This window comes from Hyperolius riggenbachi, chromosome 8 (genome assembly GCF_040937935.1).
Source record: "Hyperolius riggenbachi isolate aHypRig1 chromosome 8, aHypRig1.pri, whole genome shotgun sequence".
Classification (NCBI taxonomy): Eukaryota; Metazoa; Chordata; class Amphibia; order Anura; family Hyperoliidae; genus Hyperolius; species Hyperolius riggenbachi.
The window spans coordinates 173,993,093-174,007,885 of record NC_090653.1 but is presented as its reverse complement, the minus strand read 5'-3'; the positions used below and the strand labels follow the sequence as shown (position 1 = coordinate 174,007,885).

The window sequence follows — 14,793 nt, the reverse complement described above, 5'->3', positions numbered from 1 at the left end:
GTCAATAAAGACGCATGGGGATGCGGAATGAGATGTCAATATTAATATGATGAAATAAGCCATAAAATAATTCGCATATTAAAATAAATTAAATGGCTCTGACTATATACATAACTGTATGTTATGCAATTTAGTGCAAATGACGCTGTAAAATTCCCGTGTTATAATATAAATAATATAAAAGACATTAGGCTATCGGGATAGGGCACATATGTGTGAAGAGAATAAAAGTTGCAATAATAATAATAAAAATTAGTCGAAATAATGGTAAGGATAATAGAAAGTAGAAAATATACATAAAAAGACTTAGACATTATTTGTACATTTTCATTTTTTAATACTTGGGTATTGATGGTATGCCTTTAAGTCAGCTAAGGCGGTTGTTGACTACCGCCACAGCCGATAATCAGGTATGTGTACAGCAGCCACCGACCCCAAGCGATCCGCTCGGCGGATCTACTCACCCTGCATGAAGTCATGCACGTGCTACTCCCCCACCCCACATAGATGCACAGAGTAACATCAGCTACATAGCTAACAAACGTGTGTGCAGTGCAGCGCAGCAATGTTGCCCAAGGGGAACCTGATCCCCGACAAACGACATCGGTCAAAGGTGTGTACGCACCTTCAATGTTCGTACACACGTTTACACAAAAAGTACGTGCAGAGAGCTGACAGATTCTACAGGGGGCTGGAAGAATCCCCGGGTAAGTAAAAATGCTCTTCTTCCCCCTTCTCTCAGGTACATTTTAAAACAATGACAGCTTGGATTTACTGAAAAAAATTACAACTTTAATACTATATATTTAATATAATATTATTATATTATTATTATTATTATAATACTGTAACCTGAGCATATTAATCTTCAGTCTCACCTCTTCTTCTGCACCATCAGGATACAAAATGTGCCGACTCAATTTTGGAGGAGGAGACTCTGCTGGTTCCATCGGTTCCAGAGTAAGCTGTCTGTAAAATAACATTTATTGAAAGCTAAAGAGTTGATAAATGAAGGAGCAAGAGCAAAACAGGAGCAGCTATATTTTCTGAAAAAACAGATGAAGGGCTCTTTTATGTTATACACATGAGTAAATATCTCAATGGAACCATCGAGGGCTAAGTGCAGCATTTTCCAAAGCACTTCAAAGCGATGAGTAGGCAAACCACAAATGCATAAAGATTTGTAGTTTTTGCATAAGAAAGGCACAATTTTGCATAAAAAAAAAACAAAAAGCAACACAAGTGGCTATGCATCTTTGGAAGCACAAAGAAGTTGTGTTTAACCACTTCCCGACCGCCTAACGCACAGAGGCGGCCGGGAAGTGAAGCCCTGAAGGACCAGCTCACCCACAGAGGCGGCGGTCCTTCTAAGGGCATGGGCGGAGCGATCGCGTCATCCGTGACGCGATCCTCCGCCCGGGATCGTTACATGGGCATTTTGTCTCCGCTCGCCGGCCACTTAGCAGAGCCGGCGAGCGGAGGAATCCGCACAATAGGCCAATCAGGAGGTATAAGGCACTTTGTTAGGTAAACAAAGTGCCTTATACGTGCTTCCTCCTCGCCTCGTGGTCTCATTGTTGCAGAGACCACTAGCGAGGAGGAAGCACATTGTAAGTATCAGCACACGTGGTTTTTTTTGCCCACAGAGTCCCTGATCTACCACCCCAGGCCTCATACCCCCCTGATCACCCCAGCAGACCCCTGCCCAGCACCCTTGCACCCCTGCAAAACCCCCCCCCCCCCCCCCACCTGCCACTAACTAGCGACGCTGCCCTTTAGTTTAGGTCCCTAACTGCCACCTAATCACCCCTGACCCCCCCCCCTACCTTTAGATCACCCCCAGACCCCATCCCAGACTACCCCCCTGTATACTGTATACATCTGTATACAGCTACCTTATCCCCTGATCCCCACTCTGATCCCCTGTCTATCACCTGTCCATCACCCCTTAGCACCCCCACCCATCAGAGCAGACCCTAACTGCCCCGCGGGGGTAACCGATCACCTGCCCAGGCCCTCGATTGCCCTCATACCCCCCGCCTGATTACATCCCCTGCTCTTTGTTTACATCTGTCCTCCCCAGCGATCACTAACTGATCTGCGATCAGTAACCCCCTGTGTCTGCCTCTCATCAGATCAGGACTCAGTCTGCCCCGTGCAGGGCTCCTGATCAACCCCCCACCCCCCTCAAATCGCCCTCAGACCCCCCCCCCCCCCTAATCACCGTCCAAGTGCATTGTATTTGACTGTGCTGCGCTTGTATTCGATTGTGCTGCGCTTGTATTCGATTGTGCTGTAATTGTATTTGATTGTCCCGTGATCGGCTTCGATTGCCCCGTGATTGTTTGATTGCCTGAGACCCCACTTCCCACCACACCCAACCCCACCCTCCCCCCCCACCACACCCAACCCCACCCCCCCCCCCCCACCACCTTCCGAGTGCATCAGATTTGCTTGTGCCGTGATTGGAGTCGATTGTGCTGTAACTGTATTTGATTGTCCCCGTGATCGACTTCGATTGCCCCGTGATTGTTTGATTGCCTGAGACCCCACTTCCCGCCACACCCAATCCCACCCTCCCCCCATCACCTTCCGAGTGCATCAGATTTGCTTGTGCTGCGCTTGTATTCGATTGTGCTGTAATTGTATTTGATTGTCCCGTGATCGGCTTCGATTGCCCCGTGATTGTTTGATTGCCTGAGACCCCACTGTTATAATTTAAGTAGGCCTCAGTTATTTGGACTGAGTTAGTCAAAAAGGCTTGATGAGCAGACCTGCCCTTTAAGGGGATTTTCTCTGAAGACGAGAAAATCTGCAGTTCTGTCAGCAGAACTAGAACATACCAAGAAGCTGTTCTGAACAAGGCCGCAGGTCTCCCTGACCTGGGCCTGGAACAATAAACATCAGTCATGTTTTGTAAATATTCACATTCCTGCATGTATGTCAAATGTCTCATCGATTATTAATCGAGTAGGCGGGTATGATGACACCATGAGTGGGTCCACCAATAGACTGATATAGGGGGTGGCGAAGATGATGTCATATTTAACTCTTTCCTAGCCGGTATTAAATCTGGAGCGAGCGATGAAGAACTCACTTCTGCTTCTTCCTTCTGCACTAGCTCGCAAGGCCGACTTGGACCTCTAAGCATGTTATTCCTTTATGTAAGCTGATATAATGTAGGCTATGTACATAGGTAGTTTAGTGTAACGTAGGTAGGAAGAAGGTACCTGATAGACTTCAGTAGGGAGTCTAATCATGAGCTTATAATGCAACATGAAGATTTGCATAGCTAGGATATGATGACTGTATCTATCTGTCTTTCTGTGACTTGAATAAATAACGGAAACATTGGAGAAGCCTGAGAAAGTCTATATCCTGTTTGCGGTGTGGAGAGTCAAGTGATCTCACAGTCTGTGAGACGTAACTGTAAGAAGTTACTGGTGTCGAAGCAAGGTGATATAAGAACAGTTTATAACAGTGGTGCCTGAAATCCTTCCCTGCCTAGCTATACAGGCAGACAGGGGCCGGGGCCGAAGGGAAAATGGTTTCAAGATATTCCACAGCAAAACAAGCGGAATAGACGGACACGGACTGTAAAGCTTATCAAGCTGAGACTGATAAGCTGGTGTGAGTAGTGTGTGGGAGCCGAGCACACACGGGGCTACAATTCGAGAGAACCAGCGGCGACACTCGTGGATGTTAAACTTAGACTGAAAGTGCACATCAGTCCTAGCCTAAACCGGATCACAGGTGACTGGAAGGCTCCGAGGCCGGCTGGCAGCTGCCGCTGGAGATTGATCCGCTGAGCCAGTGTGGGTACACAGAGCTGACGCTCAGTAGTTCCAGGGATCCACTCAGTGTCGTGGAAAGTTGCCAAAAGCTGGTCGAATTCGCAGGCTTACACAGTCCTCTGATCAGGCAAGTATGTTTTACGTTGTTGTGTTGCATTATCTTTATTGTATGAGAGGAGGATAATGTGTTAATGTGTATATTCGGTGTTAATTGCAGAGTGGAGGCTGCGGGCTTCTCATCTCTCCTGTGCGTGAAGGGAGAGGTGAGGAGAGGTGCAGCTCCGATGTAAATACAGAACGTGTTTTCAGAGTTTATGCGCTTTTATTGTTTTTTAGGATTCGATGTTCCTGTGTGGCAGATGTTTTGTTTTCTCTCTCTCTGGGTTTTGTTTTGTTTTTCTCTCCCTGTCCAGAGACTGAGCAGGATGATAGATAAGGGGGGGGGGGGGGTCCCCCGCGGCAGAGGGAAACCATCAGTGTTAGTGGTGGATAGAGGGAGAGAAGAGGAAAGCGAGTGTCTTTCTGTTTGTGAGATGTTCTGCACGTTTCTCGCATTTCCAGTCGGTGCTGCTGCTAACATGTTTTTTCAATGTCTGTATTGTGTTGAAGTTCTAGCTGGGATGGTAACAGTTAAAACAGTTACAGTGGTTTGGAGGCGTATAGCTCGCTCGGGCGGTTCTTAGTTATGTCTGTGATAGAGTGAGAAAGATTCCTACGTCTCTGGGGATCCGTATGTCTGATTGCAGTTCGGATTACAGCTGAGACGTGAAGGAATGCTGAGGCTGATTTTTGTGCACTGTGGATAGATGCTGTGTGTAACGATGCATAAAAAAAATGTATGTTCTATTTGAGTTTGCTCTCTCTCCTAGGTCTATAGGAACGAGTGGCTGCTATGGGAGCAGCCATCTTGGCTGGCAGTCCAGGACTCAAAATGGCGGCAGTGGAGAGAGCCCGCCCCCGTGAGTCATGGCCCCCACACGTCATGGCAGGGGGGAGGAGGGGCTGGGGGGATCCACATCACGTCAGGCTGTGCTCGCGGCTCCGGGCAGAGCAGCTGAAAGGGAGGGGGGTAGAAATACAGAGACAGTCTACTGTGTGTCTCGGTTCTCAAAGTATTTCCCCAGAGATTTTCCCTGGGTCCATGGAAAGGAATGCCAGAATAGGAAGTGTTTCCCAGCTCGGTGCAGGGACACACGGAGCAGTACAGATCGGAAATGGGTCTGTACTGTGTTGCTTATGGGATTATTCCTGTAAGTGAGGCACCTTAATGGGTGGTGCAGCATGAGTTCCCAATAGAAGGAAAGGGGGACAGTGCATCAGGGGGGTGCCGGAGTTGGAAAAAAGGGAGTTGACCAATTCGGGTTTCCGTCGCCGCTTCTGCAGAGCGGTAACGTTTTTTCCGGTTTTGTCGTGAACAGGGCCAGAGCTGGACTGAGAGGTCTATGCTGGGCTGGAGCTGTTTTTGTGTGCGTTTTTTTTCGTCCACTGATTGGTCAAATATGTTTTTTCCAGCTCCTATCAATTGTAGCACAAAGAACAAGGACTGACAACAGTTCATGGGGCAATTATACAGATGATAGAATTGCCGTTTACAGAGTGACAGTGTATCAGTACGGTGTTTGCCATGTGGCTACCTACCAAGTGGGCATTCAGGGATCTGCATACAGGCATGTGACGCTGGTATGCTTAGCCCTGCACCCTGTGTAGTGTAAGTGTAAAGTGCTCCTTCCTACAGGGAGGCAGCCGTTTTTTTTGTGAAGTCTGGGGGTGGTGGCACGGCAAACATTGATCAGAGGGTACAACACACAGAACTTCTAGCAGAGCTGGTATCGCGATGAAGTTCTAGACAAGTAAATGCGATAATGAGTAAGAGCATTGCAGGCTCACCTGCAAAGCAGCATCAGGTGTGGCATCCGTAATCTGTGCATGCGACGGCCGCGCATGGACAGATAAGGGGGGATGTGGAGTGAGCTGCAATGGGGTGAGAGCTTCCAAAGGTGTAGCGAGCTTCCATAGGTAAAGTCCGCGGGAGCATATCTTAAACAGGTAAGTACTGAGGATAGTACTGAGGTAGGGGGGTGAAGTTTAACTCCAATCTACCAATAAGAGTAAACAGAGTTCATGAGAACCATAAAGCAACGAGATCAATTACGATATATATTGATCAATCTAAAGTGTAAAGAGTACAAGCCGCAGGGCGAATCCCAAATCATTAATAAGAATTGATTTGTTTGTATTTCGATTTCAGGTGTTTGGCAATATGGATTTGAGACAGATGCAGTGCTGGCAGCAAAGATGGAGATGTCAGTCGGATAAGCGAAAGGTTCCAGATGCCGATCTAAGCTTGGAGGAACACGAGATTCCTGAAATCGGAAAGAGACTAAAACACGAGATTCCTGAAATCGGAAAGAGACTAAAACACGAGATTTCGGAGATCGGAAAGAGACTAAAAAAACTGTCTGAGCAAAGCATAGTGCAAATTGCTAATGTTTTTCTTTCCCAAGGTGGTGCTTTTATAATGAGGAGTACCGTGCTGATGGTGATCCTAGGTTGCCATTTCGTCCTAGGAGAACGAAGAGAGGACATTCTCATGTATAATAAGGGGTTAATGAGAATGCAAGGCCCAAGCATGTTAATGTTGGGTGACAAAGGTACTGATCCTTTCACACCTCCCTCTGATTGGCACAGATGGACCAAGCAGGGATGGAGGGAAAGAGCACTTGTGCCAGGAGAAAACAAATTTCATGGCACAATGTGGGTGAAAGGTCTGAAGGGTCAAGTGTGCGGGCAGTGGGAATTTAATGGCAGTGTAAATCTGCTATTGAATGCCACACTCCCAGAATCGATGCACCGATCCAAAGGTTTGGTAAAAGGTACATTGCAGTACAATGGGTACATGCAAAAGGTGGAGTGTGTGATTCAGGGGTACCTTGTCTTGGTTATGCAGAGTGAGATGGTCCCAGATTGGAGAGGAACGAGCAGGAGGCGTCAATTCTCTTACCAGAGAGACGCAGGGGACAACATTACACTCTGGAGCTACCAACAGAGAGTGCCTCTGAAACAACTATACACACGTAAAGGCTGGAAAGCCAAGGGTGGGTGGTTCTCGAAACAAGAAGTAAAAATCGAGATCAAGCCACATTTCCAGGTGACAAAGAGGGTGGGGAGAGCGGTCCCGGGGGAGGGAAAGCCCACAGGGAACCCCATTCACACCACACGGGTCACAACAGGGGACGATAGTACACAGTCCATATGCAGCAGCTTATCCTCATGATAGTTGGGTAAGTGAAGAGGTACTCTTAATCGAAAGATTGCAGAGAGTACAGTCGTCCCGACCTCAGGTACATATTGTGCCTCAGGACGTAAGGGGGGAAGAGGTCCAATCAGGACAGCTGGGGACATATTTTGTCAGCGAGAGATTGGACAAGGGGAGGTATATTAATTTTTCTGGAGAAGGATCTTTTGCATGGCAGCTTCGAGATGTTTGGGTGAACAAATGGAAACGGTGCAACATTCCTTTAGGCACCGCTACTTCCGTAGTTCCCACCTCAACCCGTGTCTTACACCAGGACCTGAGAGGTCAACCTTTTTTGGTGCTAGACGGGGAGGTGAAGCAAGTAGAGTTGTCCTCATGCGGGCAATTCTTGCAGAAGTATCTGCGTTGGCCGGGGCAAGCCAAATTTAGTGAAGAAGCCTGCAGGCTCAATAACGCAGAATGCGAGGCTACCATTCAAAAGATCCACCCTGAAGCCAAACCAATAGTTCCGGTGGCTGAAGGAAAGGTTTGGTTTTTTAACATAAGGTCTAGTGATACATTCAAGGTATATTCTCATAATTGTTCCGATAAGGGGGAGTTTCCAAGGTGAACACATTGTGTGAGTGGAGATCCCATATGGATCCTGTCATCCAGGTTTGATGACGTTGTTTCTCAGATTGTTAAGAGAACTCTAAAGGTCAAAGTTTCACGGGTAGTTCCCGTCCTGAAAGAGAACCCGACATGGGACAAAGGGTTACAGGGTTTGATCCAAGACGACCACATTTTGTTACAAAGGTTAAACAAACAGTACACTAAGTTAGAGGTAAGATTTCACCATGATACAGGTGATCTTAACGAGGTAGAACACAAAAATGAGCAAGTGAGTTCCAGTCTGCCCTGGTGGACAAAGGTTCCGGTGATGTTCCAGGGACACTCGGACGGGGCATCTGCAGTTCCAAAGTTCTTTCTACACCCACTGGTCGTCTGGATGGGGATGACAACTTTAGGCATCATTATCCAGGTGAGGTTGCGGGTTAAAATTACGTAAAATAAATTAACCTGGTCCAGAGATTGGTGCCTCATAAACAATCTCCGGAACCAATAGTTTAAATTAAGGGATATACAGGGTTACGGGTATAGGTTTAGTAGTACCTAGGAGCTGATTGTATAAAGGCGCTCTTTTAGAAGGCACCTGGCACTGCTCCGTTTTGTAACAACCAAACGAGTTTCACTTTTCTGTGGTCATGCAAGTTTGTGAGTGATACGCAAGTGACGCAAATGCTGAGCGTGTGGTATTGAGGGACTTAGAAGTAGGGCTTCCCCAGAGAGCCTGGTTACAGGAAGACCAAGAGGTCTTGCTCTCTCTCTTCCAGGGGTAACCACCGAGAGCAGAGAAGTTGTGTGAGCACGAACATCGAAAAGTGAAACATAAACGAAAGAAACCAGGTACTGGGAGGTTCAGACGCTGGGATCTGCGGGTCAAGCCGTTTTAGGGGGGATTGTTATAATTTAAGTAGGCCTCAGTTATTTGGACTGAGTTAGTCAAAAAGGCTTGATGAGCAGACCTGCCCTTTAAGGGGATTTTCTCTGAAGAGAGAAAATCTGCAGTTCTGTCAGCAGAACTAGAACATACCAAGAAGCTGTTCTGAACAAGGCCGCAGGTCTCCCTGACCTGGGCCTGGAACAATAAACATCAGTCATGTTTTGTAAATATTCACATTCCTGCATGTATGTCAAATGTCTCATCGATTATTAATCGAGTAGGCGGGTATGATGACACCATGAGTGGGTCCACCAATAGACTGATATAGGGGGTGGCGAAGATGATGTCATATTTAACTCTTTCCTAGCCGGTATTAAATCTGGAGCGAGCGATGGAGAACTCACTTCTGCTTCTTCCTTCTGCACTAGCTCGCAAGGCCGACTTGGACCTCTAAGCATGTTATTCCTTTATGTAAGCTGATATAATGTAGGCTATGTACATAGGTAGTTTAGTGTAACGTAGGTAGGAAGAAGGTACCTGATAGACTTCAGTAGGGAGTCTAATCATGAGCTTATAATGCAACATGAAGATTTGCATAGCTAGGATATGATGACTGTATCTATCTGTCTTTCTGTGACTTGAATAAATAACGGAAACATTGGAGAAGCCTGAGAAAGTCTATATCCTGTTTGCGGTGTGGAGAGTCAAGTGATCTCACAGTCTGTGAGACGTAACTGTAAGAAGTTACTGGTGTCGAAGCAAGGTGATATAAGAACAGTTTATAACACCCACTTCCCACCACACCCAACCCCACCCTCCCCCCCACCACACCCAACCCCACCCTCCCCCCCCCCCCCCCCCCACCACCTTCCGAGTGCATCAGATTTGCTTGTGCTGTGATTGGAGTCGATTGTGCTGTAATTGTATTTGATTGTCCCGTGATCGACTTCGATTGCCCCGTGATTGTTTGATTGCCTGAGACCCCACTTCCCGCCACACCCAATCCCACCCTCCCCCCATCACCTTCCGAGTGCATCAGATTTGATTGTGCTGTGATTGGATTCGATTGTGCTGTAATTGTATTTGATTGTCCCGTGATTGTTTGATTGCCTCTGAGACCCCACTTCCCACCAACCCCAATACCTCTCAAATACTCCCTTTTTGCTAGGTAGGTGCTCTTTTTTTCTGGGTAGTCTCGGAGGAAACCCCCATAAATTTAGTAATCCACAATGGCAAGAAGGGGGCTTTCCGATGACGAGGTATACAGGTACATGGACCAGTCGGATGAGTTCTTTTGGGAAGAATCATCCGTCAAATCTTCCGGGTCCGAATTTGAACCTGTAGAAAGCAGTGGTTCCTTGACCGAAAGTGATGACGAGGCTATGGTCCCGGCTAGAGCCAGGCGTACCAGACCCCAAGTCGTTAGACCGCAGGTGGCGCAGGATCCGCCTCAAGGGCAGCAGGGTGGTGCTAGCGCTGATGATAGTTTTCTTGGTGAGGCAGGCACCAGCAGCGCAGCATCTCCTGGACTTAGTGCCAGTGCTTCCGTAGACCCTGGCGAAGTGGTGAGCGTCAGCATGGAAGTTGAAACTGGTACGGTGGCAAGTGCAGTAGTACCCCCGTCGCAGCCACCAATAAGAAGACGGGCCCGTAGTACCCATAGACTCCCAGAGGTGCTGGCACAACCAGATTGGCAATCCCCTGATTCCGCCGCACCCGTAGTGCCCCCTTTCACCGCCCAGTCTGGAGTCCAGGTGGCGACAGCTCATCTAGGAACGGCCCTAGACTTTTTGCAGCTGTTCATCACCCAGGTTCTCCTGGACTTAATTGTGGTTGAGACCAACCGTAAAGCCACACAATTCATCACCGAGCACCCGGAGAGCATGTATGCCCAGCCTTTCGGGTGGAAACCAGTCCAAGTTTCCGACATTAAAATCTTTTTGGCCCTTATCCTTCACTTGGGACTAATGAAACAGAATGTACTGCGGTCGTATTGGTCTACGAACCCAGTAAATCATATTCCCTTGTACCCTGCTGCCATGTCCAGGACACGATTTGAGTCCATCCTGCGCTTCCTGCACTTCAACGACGACAAAACCTGTCATGAAAAGGGCCGCCCTGCTTATGACCGGCTCCACAAAATTCGGCCCCTCATAGACCACCTGTCATCAACATTTGCAGATGCTTATATCCCTGAACAGAACATCTGCGTAGACGAGTCCCTCTTACGCTTTACCGGGCGCCTTGGCATCAAACAGTACATCCCAAGCAAGCGCGCCCGGTATGGGGTGAAACTGTATAAGCTCTGTGAAAGGGCCACAGGCTATACATGTCGTTTTAGGGTCTATGAGGGAAAAGACTCAAAATTGGAGCCGGTCGGATGCCCTGACTACCTGGGGAGCAGTGGAAAGGTTGTGTGGGACTTGGTGTCACCCTTGTTCCAGAAGGGGTACCATCTTTTTGTGGACAATTATTACACAAGTGTGGCCCTCTTTCAGCACTTAAAGTTAGAAGGAATCCGATGCTGTGGCACTGCGCGGCCTAGTCGCCAGGGCTTCCCCCAACGGCTCGTTACCACCAGACTTCAACGGGGGCAGAGGGCCGCCTTGCGTACTGAAGACCTGCTCGCGGTGAAATGGAGGGACAAGAGGGACGTTTACTTTCTGTCCACCATTCACACAGACACGACAGTCCAAATTCAACGGGCAACTAAGGTAATTGAAAAGCCCCTTGTCGTCCACGAATATAATGTCAACATGGGAGGGGTGGACTTCAATGACCAGAGGTTAGCGCCCTATTTAATTTCCCGGAAAACAAGACGCTGGTATAAGAAAGTGTCTTTTTATCTGATTCAATTGGCAGTTTACAACAGCTTTGTTCTCTACAGTAAGGCTGGAAGAACTGGATCTTTCCTTCAATTTCAGGAACAGATCGTTCTGGACATCCTGTATCCACGAGGTGCCAGGCCCCCCCCCCAGATGCAACTAGCCGACTGCATGGAAGGCATTACGCCTATCAGCTTCCGTGTGCCCCAGGTCAACGCATCCGAAGAAAACGTTGCCGTGTCTGCAGCAGGGCTGGAACAAGGACTGACACCGTTTATTATTGTCCCCGCTGTCCTGACAAGCCTGGCCTATGTGTAGGGCCGTGTTTTGAGAGGTACCACGAGCAGGTACACTATTAGAACCTAGGGAACTCCAGACACAGGAGTAGGCACACACTCAGTGGTCTTTCGCACATTGTCGCAGGGAGAGGAGAGATAAGCTTGAAAACCAAACGGGTAAGCATAAAAGTGGCAAGAAGGATCGGTTTCCATGCTTGATATTGCTGATCTGTCCTGGGTTGGCGATATAAGACGGCATGTTTGAATTTCCCTTGAGTGTGGACACCCCCGGTTTATTTGTGATTTGGGCCTATGATGATGCTTTAATGCCACACAGAGTCATCTCTATTGGCAGGCATATTGCTGTATCCTACAGGCATAATGCTGTATACTAAAGTTCTGAGGCCCAGTCACATAAGTTGGTGGCTCACCCTGAGTGCAGGGTGGCACGGGGTGTCTCTCTCCTGAGGTTATCACTGCCAATGATGTGGAGGAAGATCTGCCATTGATGTGGAGCAAGGTATGTTTGCCGTTCATTTTTCCTTTCAGCCCAGAGTGCATTACCCGTATACCCAATATAAGGAGTATAGCAGAAACTCCTAATACTGGCCATACATGTAATGATTGCAGAGACCCTAAAATGCCAGGACAGACTTCACAAATGACCCCATTTTGGAAAGAGGACACCCTAAAGTATTATGTGAGGTGCACGGTGAGTTCATAAAAGATTTTAGTTTTTGTCACAAGTTAGCAGAATTTTTTTTTATTTTTTTTTCTAACAAAGTGTCATTTTCTGTTTACTTGTGACAAAAAATAAGATTTTCAATGACCTCACCATTACCCTCATGAAATACCTTGTTGTGTATTCTTTCCAAAATGGGGTCATTTGTGGGGTTTGTTAACTGTCCTGGCAAGTGGGCGGGGTGCTAAATTGTGAGCACCCCTGTAAAGCCTAAAGGTACTCATTGGACTCTGGGCCCCTTAGCGCAGTTAGGGTGCAAAAAAGTGCCACACATGTGGTATCGCCGTACTCGGGAGAAGTAGTACAATGTGTTTTGGGGTGTATTTTTACACATACCCATGCTGGGTGGGAGAAATACCTCTGTAAATGACAATCTTTTGATTTTTTTACACACAATTGTCCATTTACAGAGGTATTTCTCCCACCCAGCATGGGTATGTGTAAAAATACACCCCAAAACACATTGTACTACTTCTCCCGAGTACGGCAATAGCACATGTGTGGCACTTTTTTGCACCCTAACTGCGCTAAAGGGCCCAAAGTGCAATGAGTACCTTTAGGATTTCACAGGTCATTTTGCGGAATTTGATTTCCAGACTACTCCTCACGGTTTAGGGCCCCTAAAATGCCAGGGCAGTATAGGAACCCCACAAATGACCCCATTTTAGAAAGAAGACACCCCAAGGTATTCCGTTAGGAGTATGGTGAGTTCATAGAAGATTTTATTTTTTGTCACAAGTTAGCGGAAAATTGATTTTTATTGTTTTTTTCACAAAGTGTAATTTTCCACTAACTTGTGACAAAAATAAAATCTTCTATGAACTCACCATACTCCTAACGGAATACCTTGGGGTGTCTTCTTTCTAAAATGGGGTCATTTGTGGGGTTCCTATACTGCCCTGGCATTTTAGGGGCCCTAAACCGTGAGGAGTAGTCTGGAAATCAAATTCCGCAAAATGACCTTTGAAATCCTAAAAGTACTCATTGGACTTTGGGCCCTTTAGCGCAGTTAGGGTGCAAAAAAGTGTCACACATGTGGTATTGCCGTACTCGGGAGAAGTAGTACAATGTGTTTTGGGGTGTATTTTTACACATACCCATGCTGGGTGGGAGAAATACCTCTGTAAATGACAATCTTTTGATTTTTTTTACACACAATTGTATATTTACAGAGTTATTTCTCCCACCCAGCATGGGTATGTGTAAAAATACACCCCAAAACACATTGTACTACTTCTCCCGAGTACGGCGATACCACATGTGTGGCACTTTTTTGCACCCTAACTGCGCTAAAGGGCCCAAAGTCCAATGAGCACCTTTAGGATTTCACAGGTCATTTTGCGGAATTTCGTTTCCAGACTACTCCTCACGGTTTAGGGCCCCTAAAATGCCAGGACAGTATAGGAACCCCACAAATGACCCCATTTTAGAAAGAAGACACCCCAAGGTATTCCGTTAGGAGTATGGTGAGTTCATAGAAGATTTTATTTTTTGTCACAAGTTAGTGGAAAATGACACTTTGTGAAAAAAACAATAAAAATCAATTTTCCGCTAACTTTTGACAAAAAAAAAAATCTTCTATGAACTCACCATACTCCTAACGGAATACCTTGGGGTGTCTTCTTTCTAAAATGGGGTCATTTGTGGGGTTCCTATACTGCCCTGGCATTTTAGGGGCCCTAAACCGTGAGGAGTAGTCTTGAAACGAAATTTCTCAAAATGACCTGTGAAATCCTAAAGGTACTCATTGGACTTTGGGCCCTTTAGCGCAGTTAGGGTGCAAAAAAGTGCCACACATGTGGTATCGCCGTACTCAGGAGAAGTAGTATAATGTGTTTTGTGGTGTATTTTTACACATACCCATGCTGAGTGGGAGAAATATCTCTGTAAATGGACAATTGTGTGTAAAAAAAATTAACAAATTGTCATTTACAGAGATATTTCTCCCACCCAGCATGGGTATGTGTAAAAATACACCCCAAAACACATTATACTACTTCTCCTGAGTACGGCAATACCACATGTGTGGCACTTTTTTGCAGCCTAACTGCGCTAAGGGGTCCAAAGTCCAATGAGCACCTTTAGGCTTTACAGGGGTGCTTACAATTTAGCACCCCCCAAAATGTCAGGACAGTAAACACACCCCACAAATGACCCCATTTTGGAAAGTAGACCCTTCAAGGTATTCAGAGAGGGGTATGGTGAGTCTGTGGCAGATTTCATTTTTTTTTTTGGTGCAAGTTAGAAGAAATGGAAACTTTTTTTTTTTTTTTTCTCACAAAGTGTCATTTTCCGCTTACTTGTGACAAAAAATAATATCTTCTATGAACTCACTATGCCTCTCAGTGAATACTTTGGGATGTCTTCTTTCCAAAATGGGGTCATTTGGGGGGTATTTATACTATCCTGGAATTC

At 46.7% G+C, this 14,793-nt stretch overlaps 1 protein-coding gene across 2 annotated transcripts in view; it reads right to left on the bottom strand.

Annotated features, from left to right (window-relative positions):
- The window catches only part of LOC137527191 (heat shock factor protein 3-like), a 167,631-nt gene that overhangs the window by 52,983 nt on the left and 99,855 nt on the right, over window positions 1-14,793 (bottom strand). For both annotated transcript variants that reach the window (XM_068247672.1, XM_068247673.1), the window contains exon 7: window positions 879-969. In XM_068247672.1, coding sequence (XP_068103773.1) covers window positions 879-969 — 91 coding nt within the window. The remainder of the gene's footprint in view (window positions 1-878; window positions 970-14,793) is intronic.